This window comes from Ursus americanus, chromosome 26 (genome assembly GCF_024610735.1).
Source record: "Ursus americanus isolate L20-20 chromosome 26, mUrsAme1.1.p, whole genome shotgun sequence".
Classification (NCBI taxonomy): domain Eukaryota; kingdom Metazoa; phylum Chordata; class Mammalia; order Carnivora; family Ursidae; genus Ursus; species Ursus americanus.
The window spans coordinates 8,681,919-8,698,498 of NC_142152.1; the positions used below are offsets into that span (position 1 = coordinate 8,681,919).

The 16,580-nt window shown below is 42.4% G+C and overlaps 1 protein-coding gene across 3 annotated transcripts in view; it reads left to right on the forward strand.

Annotated features, from left to right (window-relative positions):
* The window catches only part of PRKCH (protein kinase C eta), a 367,061-nt gene that overhangs the window by 298,346 nt on the left and 52,135 nt on the right, over positions 1-16,580 (forward strand). For all 3 annotated transcript variants that reach the window (XM_087855982.1, XM_045810456.2, XM_045810457.2), the window contains one exon: positions 1,636-1,790. In XM_087855982.1, coding sequence (XP_087712108.1) covers positions 1,636-1,790 — 155 coding nt within the window. The remainder of the gene's footprint in view (positions 1-1,635; positions 1,791-16,580) is intronic.

Sequence of the window (16,580 nt, forward strand, 5' to 3'; positions counted from 1 at the left end):
AGTTCTGCTTTCGGATTGGGAAGGCCTGATGAAACCAGTGGTGACTAGGAGTGTGAGCTGGGTGGCTGTGGACATGTGGCAACACTGAGCAGAACCAGGGTGCTTAAACCCACAAGGACAGATGAGTTCTGAGCACGCGTCCTTTGTGAACTGGCAAATACCAGTTTCCCTACTAAATGACCTCCCACCCTCCCTCCCCCAAAAGGATGGTGGTTGGCCGTTCGGGGTGATCACGCAGGCCTTACCTTGCGTGTCCCTTGCTCGAAGAGACCTCCACGGACCCCAGGCGGATGACCAGACGTCACTGCCTCCTTTACTTTTCCTTCACAGGATTTACCAGAATTTGTACGTTTACCAGGGTATATAACTCTTTTTTTTTTTTTTTTTTTTTTTTTTAAGTAATGTGTGTCTCCCACACCAGACTATGTGGCTAGAGGTTGTACCTGTTTTATGCCCTTTCTACTCTCTGTTGGATCCGTGGCACCTCATTCAGCACCTGGCTAGCCGTGGCCTTCATAAATGTTAGCAGAGGGAGCCGGGAAATCCATTGCTCTTAGGGGTTCCTGAAACAAAGCACTTTATAGCGTCCTCCGTCTTGGAGACATCACTTTTTCATGGAGACTTTAATTTCTTTTATTAAAGTCTTAATAAAAGCACTTTGTTCACACCGCTTAGTACTTAGTGCACTGCATGGGGAATCTTAAGAGCCCATTTCTCTCTCTCTCATTTTTTTAAACTTTATTTATTTGAGAGAGAGCAAGAGTGCAAGAGAGAGAGAGAGAAGAGCTCGTGAATAGGGGGGAAGGGTAGAGAGAGTAGCAGATTCCCTGCTGAGCCGGGAGCCTGATGCGGGATTCGATCCAGGACACCAGGAACATGACCTGAGCCGAAGGCAGACACTTACAGACTGAGTCACCCAGGCGCCCATAAGAGCCCATTTCATCTGCAGGGTTGAGAGCTCTTTCCAAGTGGAGATAGCATCGCACTCGTCTGCACGTTTCTCCTCCTGACTTGGGAATTTTCTGTTGGGCTGAGTGGAATTTCTAAAGCTGACGCCACTCTGAGACTGTCATTAGACCGCTGTTAGGCAGACTTGTCTACAACGTTTTCCTTTTTCTGTGCGTGTTCCCTGCCCAAAGGTGAGGGGCTGTTAGGCATCCCTTGCTTTCTGTGCTTTACCCTACATGTTCCAGAGGAAAGGCATGTGCCTTTCCATTTACGTTGCTCTCCTCCGCTTTCTAAAACCCCATGATTCAGCGAGGGATAGCGTCATCGTTCTCACTTTATTAATGGCGAACGTCCAAAAACAATTAAGCTCGAGGTTACGGTGTTTAAGGTGCAGAGCTGCAATGAGAACTAGAGGCTTCTGAGGCTTTCCTGCTTTTTATTTAAAGCAGAGAGCAAAGCTGTGTGGACTCACTTAAAGGAGACCCAGGTGTTACTCCCTCACCCTACCCCCAACCCAGGGATCTAATCCCACAGCCCTCATGCCTAGCACTGACCCTGCCAGAATGTTTCACCCAGAACTCCATTTGACGACCTCTTCTGCCCATGCCACAGCCCAGGGTAACCTGTTGACCGAACTCTAGGCCGACGGCTACACCACGCTGGGTCCTCTCTTGTGTTTCTATCCAGGATCGTCTGTTTTTTGTGATGGAGTTTGTGAATGGGGGCGACTTGATGTTTCACATTCAGAAGTCTCGTCGTTTTGATGAAGCACGAGCTCGTTTCTATGCAGCAGAAATCATTTCGGCGCTCATGTTCCTACACGAGAAAGGAATCATCTATCGGTGAGTTTTGGTCACTGCTAAACCCCTCCCCTAATTCATCCCCTGTTTGCCCTCCTGGCTTCATCCACCCTTCCATTCTTCCTGGGAATCAACTGAAATCTTTTTAGAATTCACAAAGGTCTGAGTGTCCATTAGAATAAATGAATAACGTAGTGTTCCACGTTGCCTGCAAACCAGAATTGCCCCCGTGTAGTATTCATAAAGCCAACTTGAGCGGCTCCACGGAAACGGTTCATGAGTTCATACAGCCAGACCCTACAAGCTGCTGACCACGGTGTTGCTCTTTTTTCTGTTTTCATGTTGGAAGCGCTCCGTTCCATTTTAAGAATCCATCCCTACACCAAAGAGCGAGGTTATCTGTTGCCCTAAATTACCATGCTAAGAATCTGGGTCAGTTGGGTTATAGCTCAGCAGTCAAGGAGCTAAGAGGTAAACTGTTGATGAGCAGTGTCCTGCTTGATAATATTTAGCATTTGTAGCCCCTCCTGAATATTATTTGATTCCATTTCATGGCACACAGTCTTTTGAGTATAATATATATTTGGGGCTTAGGGGCGCCTGGGTGGCACAGCGGTTAAGTGTCTGCCTTCGGGGAATGAAACATGAGAGACTATGGACTATGAGAAACAAACTGAGGGCTACAGAGGGGAGGGGGGTGGGGGAATGGGATAGACCGGTGATGGGTAGTAAGGAGGGCACATATTGCATGGTGCACTGGGTGTTATACACAACTGATGAATCATCGAGCCTTGCACCGAAAACCGGGGATGTACTGTATGGTGACTAACATAATATAATAAAAAATCGTTATTAATAAAAAAAAAAAAAAAAAAAAAAAAAAAAAAAAAAAGTGTCTGCCTTCGGCTCAGGGCGTGATCCCGGCGTTGTGGGATCGAGCCCCACATCAGGCTCTTCTGCTATAAGCCTGCTTCTTCCTCTCCCACTCCCCCTGCTTGTGTTCCCTCTCTCGCTGGCTGTCTCTCTGTCGAATAAATAAATAAAATCTTTAAAAAATATATATATATATTTGGGGCTTAAAATCGGGTCGCCATTGTTAGATCTCAGAATGTAAGGGATATGGATGGATGAAACTTTATTCAGACATAAGATTAGGTAAGGTGGGATATGTAACAGCGAATGTTAGACAATGTTTATTCTTAACTTTTCATTTTTTCCGTGAGGTCAATGTCTTGCTTTTAAATAACATTGTAACTTAGTCACCACACGAACTCTTTCTTTCTCTTGACATGCAATTGTTGCTTTCCTTTGAGAAAAAAATCATTTTTATTTTAGGAGCATGAATGTCAAAGTCAAGAATTTCCTGATTGAAACTGGCAGTTTATTAGCCTTGCTAATGCTGTTCCCTTTGTGGGCTCAGAACCGTACTGACATCACGATGAAAGTGTAAGAGAGCTTTAAGAATGGAATATTCTTAAATATCCTAGGAGTCAAAATAGGAAAAGAGGAGCGAGGCTAGGAAAGAACACATCAGGGCTGGTCAACGATGCCAGAAAGAAGAGAGAAAGCAAAGCAGGTACAACAGGCACGATAGAGAAACATAAATTCTCAGCGCAGGGCCCTAAAACCTCAATTAGATAGTAGCCCTTTGTCTCAGCCCCGGCTCTGAGACAGAGGAGGGGGTGCAGAGCTTCGAGCCAGGCTGGATACCAGCTTGGAGGTAACAGGAATCTCCACTCATCCTTTGGCCACGGAGCTGCCACAGGTGGGTTTAGATGGCCTGTGTGTTGAGCCTTCTTGACCAGGCCATCTCTTCCGGCAGCTCCAGCATGGAATCGTTCCTGCCGCAGCATCCTGCCCAGTGCAGGATTGGCGGGGCTTGCTGACCCAGTGTCTGACGGTGGAGGGATTGGAGGTCTTTCTGGTGGTAGCAGCAGACTCTGGGCCATGAGCTCTCCTTTTGTTCTCTCCTCTCCGTGGTTTATCCATCCATCCATCCATCCATCCATCCATCCATCCATCCATCCATCCATCCATCCATCTCTGCTGTTTACCCTGGAGAGAGCCTTCTTCACATTTAATTTTTAAGAATTATGACTTCCCTACTTGATGGGGACTTCTGTTGTAAATCCAAATAATAATATTAACAATGGTAACAAGAGCTACATGGAGCAATGTGACAGCCGGCTCTTTACCTGCATTTCTCCCCGATCCTCCTAGCACTATTATTATACAACAGTAACCTCATTCGTGTCATTTAGATGAATAACTGAGTCTTAGAAAGACTTAATAACCATACTGTTAACTAGTGTAGAACCACAATTTTTTTTTTAAGATTTTATTCATTTATTTAACAGAGAGACAGACAGCCAGCGGGAGAGGGAACATAAGCAGGGGGAGTGGGAGAGGAAGAAGCAGGCTCCCAGCAGAGGAGCCTGATGTGGGACTCGATCCCAGAACGCCGGGATCACGCCCTGAGCCGAAACCAGATGCTTAACAACTCAGCTACCCAGGCGCCCCGAACCACAATTCAACTTACGTCTCTAACCACTGGGCTACCGTGTCTCCTGAGGAGAGACTTGCAGACTTAGTGCACCACTAAAGAGGAGCCTTCTTATTCCCCTTCTGGTGACAGGGCAACTTGAATTCGTGAAAAGGAGGCAGAATGTGTGTCTTCATCCTTTTGGACTGCTTTAACAAAATACCGCGGACTGGGTGGCTTCTAAACAACAGAAATTTATTTCTCACAGGTCTGGAGGCTGGAAGTCTAAGATCAGGGCACCAGCAGATTTGGTGTCCGGTCAAGGCTAATCTTTTCTCTGTGTCCGTATATGGCAGAGGGTTTAGGGAACTCTCTGCAGCCTCTTTTATAAAGGCACTAACCTCATTCATGAGGGGTCCACCCTCATGACCTAAGCACTTCTTCAAGGCCCCGCATTACTAATATCATCACCTTTAGAGGTTAGGATTTCTCCATATGAATTTGGGCCGGCCCGGGGCAGGGAGGCAGGGATATGAACATTCAGACCATAGCAGTGGAGAAAAGCAATAAGGTCAAAACTCATTTTCTTGAATCGTTTGTTACAGGCTTTGTTTGAGCACCACATTACAGACTTGCTTTCCTGTGCAGGTGGTGATCGCTTCTCATTCTACCCATTTCATTGGTCTGGAAATGAGGAGGATGCGTAACCTGATGTCATTTCTGTGAAACTGTATCAGCCCACATCTTGAGAAATTTTATTTAAACTTTTGGCATCTGCAGTTCAAGTTTGAGAATTTATTTTAATTTACTCTTCAATTTGAATCCCATATGCAGGCTCTAACTGATATGATTGACTTTGAAGGGGACACATTTAATTAGGATAGATTGAAAAGCTATTTTTATCCTGTGGATTAATTTCACAGGATATTTTAATTCCATTCAGGTTACTAGCCTGTGAGTAGAGTCTTAAGGATAAGCCTTTGAAAACCAAGTCCTTGGAACTCACACATAGTAAAGGGCACAGTTGGGTCGCCCAGGGTGTGAATTTGATCCAGAGAGCACAGAGAGAAGCTTGGGAGCATCAGAAAGCCCGTTTATCAGACATGTCCTGGGATGGCCTATATCGGAGCCAAGATGATCTCGTGGATGATGCCTCTGACCTGTCCAAATACAGGGATACTCACTTTATAGTGCTTTGCTTCATCGTACTTCACAGATACTGTGTTTTGTTTGTGTATGTGTATATGTATACACACACACACACACACACACATAAATTGGAGGTTTGAGGCAACTCTTGTTGAGCAAGTCTACCAGTGCCATTTTTCCAACAGCATTTGCTCAATTTGTGTCTCCGTGTCACATTTTGGTAATTCTAGGGATATTTCACACTTTTTCACTATCATTATATTTGTCATGGTGATCCGTGATCAGTGACCTTTGATGCTACTATTGTAATTGTTTTGGGGTGCCATGAATTGCACCCACATGAGACAGCAAATTTCATCCACAAATATGTGTATTCTGACTTCTCCATTGACCAGCTTTTCCAACATCTCTCCTTCCTTGGCCCTCCCTATTCCCTGAAACACAATGATGTTGAAGTTAATCTAGTTAATAACCCTACTGTAGCCTCTAGGTGTTCAAGTAAAAAGAAGAGTCACATGTCTCTTACTTTAAAACAAAAGCTAGAAATGATTGAGTTTTGTGAGGAAGGCATGACGAAAGCCAAGATAGGGTGAAACTAGACCTCTCGCACCAGTTAGCCAACTTGTAAATGCAAAGGAAAAGTTCTTGAAGGAAACCAAAGTGCTAGTCCAGTGAACACATGAATGATAAGAAAGCAGAACAGCCTTAATGTTGATATGGAGAAAGTTTGAGTGGTCTGGATAGACGATCAGACCAGCTACAACATTCTCTTAAGCCAAAGCCTAATCTAGAGCAAGGCCCTCACTCTCTTCAATTCTGTGAAGGCTGAGACAACGAGGAAGCTGCAGAAGAAAAGTCTGAAGCTAGCAGAGGCTGGGTCATGAGGCTTAAGGAAAGAAGCCATCTCCATAAACATCATAGTACAAGATGAAGCCCCAAATGCTGGTGTAGAAGCTACAGTGAGTTATCCAGAAGATCTAGCTAAGATCACTAATGAAGGAGGCTGCACTAAACACAGAGTTTCAATGTAGGCAAATCAGCTTTTATGGGAAAAAGATATGATCTAGGGCTTTCCTAGCTAGAGAAGAGAGGTTCATGACTGGTTTCAAAGCTTCAAAAGACAGGCTGACTCTCTTGTTAGGGGCTAATGCAGCTGGTGACTTTAAGTTGAAACCAATGCTCATGGGCCATCCAAAAAATTCTCAGACCCTTAAGAATTGTGTTAAATCGACTCTGATTGTGCTCTCTAAATGGAACGAAAAAGCTTCTATGGCAGCACATCTGTTTATAACATGGTTTACTGAATATTTTAAACCTACTTTTGAGACTCGCTGCTCAGAGAAGATTCCCTTCAAAATATTACTGCTCTGACAATGCACCCGGTCACCCAGGAACTCTGATGGAGATGTACAATGAGATGAATGTTGTTTTCATTGACTGCAAACACAACATCCATTCTGCAGCGCATGGATCAAAGAATCATTTTGACTTCCAGTTCTTATTATTTAAGAAATACATTCCATAAAGGCTATAGCTGTCATGGATAGTGATTCCTGTGATGAGTCTGGACAAAGTCAACTGAAAACTTTCTGGAAAGGATTCAACATTCTAGATACAATTAAGAACACTCATGGGAAGAGGTCAGAATATCAACATGAACAGGAGTTGGAAGAAGTTGACTCCGGCTGTCATGGATGATGACCTTGAGGCATCGAGACTTCAGTGGAGGAGGTCAGTGCAGATGTGTTGGAAACAGCAAGAGAACTGGAATTAGAAGTAGAGCCTGAAGATGTGATATCATGATCAAACTTGAATGGATGAGGAGTTGTTTCTTATGCATGGGCAAAGAAAGTGGTTTTTTGAGATGGAATCTACTCCTGGTGACGATGTTGTGAAAGATTGTTGAAAAGAGCACAAAAGATTTAGAATAGGACATAAGCTTAGCTGGTAAAGCAGGGGTAGGGTTTGAGAGGACTGTCCCCAATTTCAAAAGAAACTCTATTGTGGATAAAAATGCTATCAAATGGCATCACGTGCTCCAGAGAAATTGTTCATGAAAGAAGGAGTCAATCAATATGACAAACTTCATTGTTGTCTTAAAATTTTTACAGCCAATCCAGCCTTCAGCAACCACCATCCTGGTCAATCAGCAGTCACCAACAAAGAGGCAAGACCTTCCACCAACAAAAAGATTACAACTTGCTGAAAGCTCAGAAGCTGGTTAGCATTTTTTTTTTAAGCAATAAAGTATTTTAAAATTAAGATATGTACATTTTTTTAGACATAATGCTACTGCACAATTAACAGACTACAGAACAGTGTAAACATAACTTCTATGTGCACTGGGAAACCAAAAAATTTATTTACTCGTTTCAGACAGTTCAGTCTGGAACGGATCCTGCAGTATCTCAGAGGTATGTCTGTAGAGGCGTGGTTGTTTGTTTGGGTTTTGTCAGGGGAGGTGTTTATTTTTCAGCAAGTTACAAAGGTGGTGCCATGGACAAGTGATTGTCCAATAGGACTTCAGAAGTACCTTAGGCTCCTTGACTTTCTTCTCTCCCTTAGCCAACAGAGCCTGTGTGAGAGGAGAAAGGCCAGCTACATTTCTGTGCTTTTCCGCTTGACCCTGATTCTCAGATGTGTTCACTTGCATTTCATGGAGGAACAGAAGCCTGGTCCCCTGGAGATAGAGCAAGAGCAGGGTTTGTGCCTTTGCCTTTGGTTGGAAGGTCTGGGGCTGCCATGGCCCAGAGACCAAGAAGAAAGGGCTGGGAAGTAAGCAGTCAATGAGCCACTTTGCTAAGGGGAAAAAAAGACTATTCATTCCTTTGTCCTGGGCTTGTTGGCTGATGGGGAACCCAGATAGAGCTCATGAATAATTTACACGGCCATTGACTTTTCAGAGTCAAGTCCTACAGAAAAGTTAGAAGACAAAGGGGCACGCATCCCATTTACCTGCCCTCTAGCATTGCAGATCCCATTTTCTATCATGTTTCATAATCTATATTAAAGGGGAATTCAGCCATAGTTGACATTTCAACCCCAAACCCCTAAAGCCAGCCAGCACATAGTGGATTTGCTGTTTTTAACAAAGCACAGAGTGTATCTTAAATATGTTTAGCGACACTTTATAGAAGAGCACAGTTTAAGTTTTCATTCCTCCTTACCATTTACACTTGAACACAGTGCATTTTAATACACGCTTGGAACCCATGCGTCTGATCGCTCTGTGCCCTGTGCACTTGTCGGCATCCTGTGTGCATGGTAATCAGTGTTTACTCCTAAAGCCCCAAGTGCTTGCTGCGGTAATTCGTTGTTCCATGGTCCAGATGTGGAACTAACCCACAGAGGATCCAGACCTGAAATATATTGTCTTTTACATGTATACCTAACATGGCACATGAACTTTTAAAGAAAATCACCTTTGAGTTCTCAAATTGAGAGAACAGTCTCTACCTCATTTGACTTTTTTTTTTTTTTAATTCAGAATTTGGGAAGATTGACAATCTCCCTCCAAGATAGATAGGTCTGTTAACCTAGTCTCTGAAAACAGTTACTGGAGCTGTGTGGGTATACCCATCTTTAATATCATCAGACTCTTGTTTCTCGAGGATATCATACCGGACCAACAGATGCCTTGCTGACTTCAGACACCTGTGAGATTTGAAATTAGCTCAGCCTAGTTTTATCTGGAGTGTCACCTCTGTGAGCATTGCTTCTGTGTCTATGAATTCACAGTTAATCTATTTTCCAACCAATTCGTGCATGGGTCAGTGATGACTACCGCACACTTGAGTCATTGTTTTCTGATATCTGTGTTTCCCCTTCTTGGAAATTGTAACATCTGTTACAACATCTGTTAGATTCCCATCTCCTGGGAACTTCTCACTCCTAAGTAGTTCTTACCAGCAGAATTTCAGGGTCCCCAAATGTCTTTCATTTGAGTCTGGAATTTTGGACTCTTACTGTTACTTCACCTATATGGGAATTCACTTCAATATTTATATTTATTGTACTCACTCTAGTGAGAAAAATCTTTTCAGATAAAGATGAAAGCCGAATTTAGGAGCTCTGTTTTCCCTTTGCCATTTGGTAACATCCTTCCTTCTGCTCCAAGAAATAGGTCTACTCTTTTGTGATCTGCTTGCTGCAAAGACAACTACAAATTGTCATTTGTCATTTTCATCATAGCCCTTGTTTCTTCAGGATGTGCTAGCCATGGGGTTCTCCATACGCTGGTAACTTTCATATCCGATTCTGCCTTTGAACCCTTACCTGGGATGGTTACTAAAACTCCAAACTTTTTTAGTCACATTCCTGCTTCTTAGCTTGTCATGGATTGCTCTGTCAGATGGTGGCCTCATTCAGTGCCTGCTCTTCCACCAGAAAGTGACTTCAAGATCCTTTTTCCAAGATGTGAAGGAGAGCTTAGAGGATTTTCAGCTCATTAGAATAGCTGGACATTTCCCCCAGTGAAACTTGACCACTTTTCTCCTCCCCCACACAGTCTTTGGAGATATTTAGCAAGTGTTTATTGAGCATCAACTCTCTGCTGAGGATATGAGTACGATGATGAGTAAAACCAAGCTACTCCCTTGCGGAGGGTATGGTTGAGTAAGGGAGAAAGACATCAATCAAATGACCACACTAATAGAAAACCGCAGTGGTGACCAGTGCCATGAAGAAGAGGAGTGCATTGCAATGAGTGAGAACTTCTAATACAGTGATTCAGTCTGGTCAGAGAAAGACAGAAGAGTTTTCTAAGCAAGTGACTCTTGAGCTGAGGTGGCCACTGAAGAGGGATGGAAAGAGCATTTAAGACAGAAGGAATAGCAAATGCCGGTTCCCACTATCAGGAGGAAGCATGGGAAGTTCTGGAGCTCTAAAGGAGGCCAATGAGTTTGGAGTCTAGGAGGCATATCCTCCCACAATAGAATTTTCATTATCCTGAGTGTTCATTGTCATCTGATGACTTCAAGATTTTGTTAGACACTCCTTATAAGTGTTTTATTTAAAAGTTAGGTAAGGCTGGTCATGCTGCCAATTGCTGGAGGAACTGTCCATTCACAGTGAGTCCCTTATGTCCGGTTCTATGTGTTTATATTCAACAGTGGAATTATATAAATACTAGAGCCATATGAAGCCTCTGAGATGGCCTAGTGCCAGGTTCTTCTTTATAGATGAGGAAATTTCAAGTCTGAAGCAACCAAACAGTAAATTCCTTCTCCGAGTGGATGTTTTCTTAGGGTGGCTCACCTGTCATTTGTTTCCCATCTCAGGAAAAAAAAAAATACCACGAAAAGATTTTGTTTCAGTCTTTAACTTACTGCTGACATGAAGAGCTAGGCAGGACATTTAGAGGCAGAGGAAAATGCAGTTGAACTCAGAACATATGTACTGAGCTCCCACTTTTATTAGGAGATGTAAATACTAAATGAATAGATGTGGTATCTGCCCTTTGAGCCTCTTTCTGTGGATTGGGAGAGATGGCCCATAAATAATTAATGGCAGATGGGTTCTAGAATTGGAGTATGCCCGGCATATTATGAGAGCACAGAGAAGGGCCACTTACCCTAACATGGAGGTTAAGGCAAACTTTTGTAGGAGGTCATGAAAAGTTAAAACTTGAACAGAAATAAGGAGGGTGTTTAGGTAGGGGGCAAGCTTGAGCAGAAGTTGAGAAGCATGAAAGCTCATGGTGAGTACGTGGGTGGAGTGGAAAACTACAAGAATTTTGGAACTTAAATTTTGAGCTCTGGTGGAAGATAAGGCTTGAGGGGTTGGCAGAAATGAAGCTATGAAAAAGTCTTAACATTCTTGAGATATTTGAATTCTGTATCACTTAGGATTGGGTGTCGTTGCCTGTAATAGGAAATGGAATATGATGGTGCCTTAAACCAGTTGGAAATGTATTTTTCTCTCCCATAAAAAGTCTGGAAGTAGGCAGTCCAGCTCTGCCATGAAAGCTCCATGGAGTCATTTGGGACCGAGATTTCTATCTTTTCTGTTCAGCCATCTTCAAGGCCACCTCATGGCCTAATGTGTTTGCTAAAGCTTCCAAAGTCATCTCTGTATTTGTTCCAGGCAGTAAAAAGTGCAAAGAGCACTTCTCCCAGCTGAGTTAGCTCCCTTTAAAGAGCCTGAAATTCCACACATTACTTACCAAGGAATTGGCCAGAACTTGGTCTCATGACCGCACCTAGCTTCAGTGATGGCTAGGAAATCATTACGTGGCCATGTCCCAGCTACAAATCAGGGTTTTCTTATTAAGGAAAAAGGGGCAGGATAGTTATTTGATAGGAAACTCCTAGTGTCGGATGCAAATTTCATGCCAGGGAATTTGGGTTTTATGTAGCAGGTGAAGAAGAGCCTCTGAAGAGTTTTCAGCAGCTTGCCTGACATGAGTGGACTTACATTTCCTATTTATTTGGGGGAGGGCGCATGCAGACATGGACATGTAGGTAGCAGGGGAAGGTTCAATTTGCGACTGTTGCAGTGTTCCAGGTAAGAAGATAATGAGGACCTGAACCAAGATGGTGATGGTGGGGCTGAGGAGAAGGGCATAAGATGGAGAGACGTGAGCAAGTACAACAGTCAGGCCTTAGTGACTGGGTGGGTCCAGGGGGTGAAGGAGAAACCTGGGGTCATTTGTGATGTTTAGGTAGGAGGTTGAATGCCCAGCATATTATGAGAACACAGAGAAGGGCCACTTTCCCTAACATGGAGGTTTAGGCAAACTTGTAGGAGGTGATGAAAAGTTAAAACTGATGCTACCATTATCTGGGAGAGATCATGAGCCCAGGAAGACATCTAGGCAGAAGGAAGATGACGAGATGTAGAAACATAATGTTAGGTACCTGAGACACATTCCTGTGGAGATGTGAAATGGGCCAGTAGATATGAGTCTGAAGCTCAGTGAAAAAGATGGGCTGAAACACATATTTAGAAATCATCAGGGCATAGCTATTAGTTCAGATCATGGAGACTAGATGACATCGCCCAACAAGAGTGTCTTAAATGGAACGGTGAGCCAAGGACAGAACCCTAGGAAACCAGACCCCATTAGAAATCTGCCTAAATTTGGCTCTGGGGCTTACAAAATTTTTTGATATATTGTGTCATTTAGAGTAAGTGTTCCCCAAAGTACAATTCCATTTAAATTGCAATGCTTGTAAGAGAATAGAAAAAGATCACTTATATATTCTTTCAACTGAAAGAATGCTGGGCTTGGTTTTCAGAAGTTCTGGGTGCTAGACCCAGCCCTGATTCCTGCTGGTCCTGGGGGAGTGGGCAGGTTGCAGAACGCTTTGCCCATCTATACATTGACATGGCTTCCCTGCAGTGTTTCCATGAAGCTCAGATCAGATGAAAGTGAAAATGTGAAAGCTCTTTGAAACATGCCATGTCGATATAAGAGGTTATTCTTTGTATACAGGCTATCAGATGATTTGCGTTTTCTTTGTAGCATGGGTTGAGTTGAAATTATCCCTAAGATGCTTCCTCAATGACAGGGAATTATTTACAGAAATTGGAGTTGTAGCTTGTGAATATCAACCCTCCGAAGACCAGTCTTTTTATAGTAAACTAAATTGTGTTTTCCTTTCAAACCAAATCATTTTCTTTCTATTTAAGCAATATTTTGAAATTGTGTGTAGTTAGTATACTTAAACCACGTACTTATCCTAAATCCTTAAGATAGTTTCCTTAAGAGGTCCTGGAGCATATGGGACAGATTGTAATACCTGGAGACTATGCTTTTGCATTTTGTTTAACTTTTAACTCTCTAATGTATGGGGGGAGCAGTTGAATTCATTTGGGATTTGCCTTTTCCAGTATTGAAGCAAATTTTTGGCTTTTCATTTGAGGGGAGATTCAAGAACTTTTTTGGACCATTACTGGAGCCCGTATCCTGGCAGCTTAGTCCCAGCAATGCAGTTTCTCGAGGGACTAAGATTAATGGCAGAAAGAAATTTCAGCCCTGAAACATTTTGTTTCCGTACTTCACTTTCTGTTCTTATTAAATCAGAATCCTGATCCTGGCATACCACATCTGCGTTGGACCTTTCGCATCAACAAGGGCTGTGGTTATTCGGAACTAATGGATAAATGTGTTAATTGATGCCACTCACTGTTGAAATCTGATCACCAGTTTTGTTCTTCTCCTCACCAAATTGTTCAAGCAGTCTACTGATTTATTATAATTAAAGACAATCTTGGATTTATTTGCTAAGCAATAAAAATACAGTCACTTGGTCTTTAGGTATCAGATGAACATTTGTAAAAAGTGGTTCAGTTGTACAGTTCAACAAATGTTCATGAAATGCCTACTCAGTGCAAAGCTTTATGTCAGGTCCCCAGAGAGTAAAAGAAGACTAAGGAAAGGCCTTCCCTCAAGCTTGGGGTATTTATTCAATCCTTTAACACATATGTGTTAAGCACCTACCGTGTGCGAGGCACTGTGCTAAGCTCTGGAAACAAATCAGACAACCCCCCCCCCCCACCCCATTCTCAAGGAGCTTAAATTCTAGCACAGATAGTCAGTTAAACAAAAAGTGAATATATTGAATGTCAGGGCAATAAATTCTATGGAGCAAAAGTTGTGTAAGGGGAAGATAAAGTTCAGGGAGAATAGGACATTTGAGGAGATGAGCAGAGACCTAAGGACATGAGGAAGCAAGCTCTGTGTTAATATCTGGGGGAAGAACTTTCCAGGCAGAAGGAATGGCAAGAACACAAAGCTGTTGGGATGGGAGTGTGTTCTGCAGAGCCAAGGAATGGCAGAGAGAATAATGGGCTGCAGCAGGAGGGAGAGGACCCGAGTGCTCTCGCCTTGGTTCTGCGATACGGAATAACGGCCACATGTACTTAGCATTTCTCTCTAAGGGCCAATATCTCTGTAAGGAGTTTCTATGTAATGAATTTTAACCTCTTAGGACATCTCTCCAAGGCAAATGGTAATATCCCTATTTTACACGTAAGGAAACTTGAGGCTCTGGGAAGCAAAATAACTGTTCAAGGTCACACAGTATGTGATGGAACTCTACAATCCCACCTCAGTTTGGAATCCATGAAGGTGCCGAGTTCCTCAACCAACAGGCCTTTGCAGGTGCACAGAATGCTCTCTGCTCTCTCTGCCAGGCTAACTCCTTACCCCCTTAGCCACTAGCTAGCTTAGGTGCCTGTCCCGTCTGCTCCTGTGGCATCCTGTAAGACCTGCCCTGTCACGCTTTTCCTGGCCTGTGCGTCTCTTCGTGTGGGCATCTTCACGAGGGCAGGGAACGTGCCTGGCTAACCCGTTGTCTGTCTCCAGCACTACACTAATCCAAACCCATGATTTGCTCAGAATTCGAGGTAGTGTTTTTTCACAAATGAAAGCCTTCTGAGAATTTGCTCTGCTGAAAAGAGGGTTGAGAATCCATACTGGTATTTTTCAACTGATCATTCTAATTTTTTAAGAATTTTTAAATTTGGGTTTTCATTTTGATAATATAAATAATTCTTTCACCTGCTGTAAGGACACAGTTCTTCCTCGCGATTATAATTCTCAAATGAAAGTGATTTCATAGGAAAAGACTTGGTCAGTGCTTCTTCGAATGTTCTTTAGAAAGGAGCCATGCAGTACTCAAGTTTGAGAAACGATGGCGGTCTCTGCCATGATTCTTCGCCCACGTGTCTGTACTTGCTGACTTAGAGGTTGTATGCGTTTTTGCTTAAGGTGACGCTAATCCTTTTCAGAGTTACATTAGATCTGTTTGCTCTATTCAGAGGACTTCAGTGTTTATCAATTTCAATTTTTATGCCCTTCGACTAAAAGCAAAGGTAATGACTTTTCACGGTCATTTTATAAACTGGACATTGTTTTGTAAATTTCTTAAACCTACCATATGTTTACGCATAATGACTGAGGTAGAAAGCCCAGTGATGTCACTTTTCTACAGTTATGTGTTAAGTTATTGAATAATACTCACACCCTAAAGTTTAAGGGCTGTATCTTCAAACTAGGCTGTACAAAACTATTCTTCTCATAAAAACATATATATACTGTCTTCATGGGGTATGTATTCATTAATGAGAGCAATGATTTTCCCCTGCATTTAAAATTTTTTAAATAAAATTTATTCTTGCCTTTCTAATTATAAGAGTAACACATAGTCACTGCTGAAAATTTAAAATACAAAAAATAAAAATGAAATAACCTATATTCCTACCACTGACAGATAACCATTTTTCTTTTGATATATTTTCTTAAAGTTTTTAAATGTGTTTACTTATTTAAAAAGAAAGTTCGAGTCATACTATATAAACATTCTTAAACAGACTTTTTAATTACTTAATGTGTTATAACCATTTTCCCCTACCATGAAAGTTGTCTATGTTCTTTTTTTTTAATTTTTAAATTTAAATTCAATTGAATTACCATATATTGTATTATAAGTTTCAGGGACAGAATTTAGTGATTCATCAATTGCATGTAACACCCAGTGCTCATTCCATCAACTGGCCTCCTTAATGCCCATCACCCTATTACCCCATACTCCCCTCCAGCAACCCTCAGTTTGTTCCTCATAGTTAAGAGTCTCTTATGGTTTCCCTCCCTCTCTGTTTTCATCTTATTTTACTTTTCCTTCCCTTCCCCTATGTCCATCTGTTTTGTTTCTTAAATTCCAGATATGAGTGAAATCATATGGAATTTTTCTTCCTCTGACTTATTTCACTTAGCAAATACTCTCTAGCTCTAACCACATCATTGCAAATGGCAAGATGTCATTCTTTTTGATGGCTGAGTAATATTCCATTGTATTTGTATACCACATCTTTATCCATTCATCTTTCAAGCTAATATTAAGTGATGCAGAGTGGTCTGTCACGTGGGCCTACTTAATTCACAGTACATTTATTAATAATGATGTGTTTATATTCTCATACACATCTATTGGGATCAGTCTTTGATTCTTTCCCTAGAGCCACATTCCTGGAGGAGGTCCTGCTGAGTGACATTGTCACAACAACTTTTTGCTGTTCCATCGCATGGCGGGAGAAAGAGAAGAGGCAAGCTCTCTAGTATCTCTTCTCGCAAGGGCACTAATCCCATCATGAGGGCCCCATCCTCATGACCTCATTAACTCTACTTCCCAAAGGCCTCGTCTCCAAATATTATCACATTGGGTGGTTAGGGCTTCAACATGAATTGGAGGGTCTCA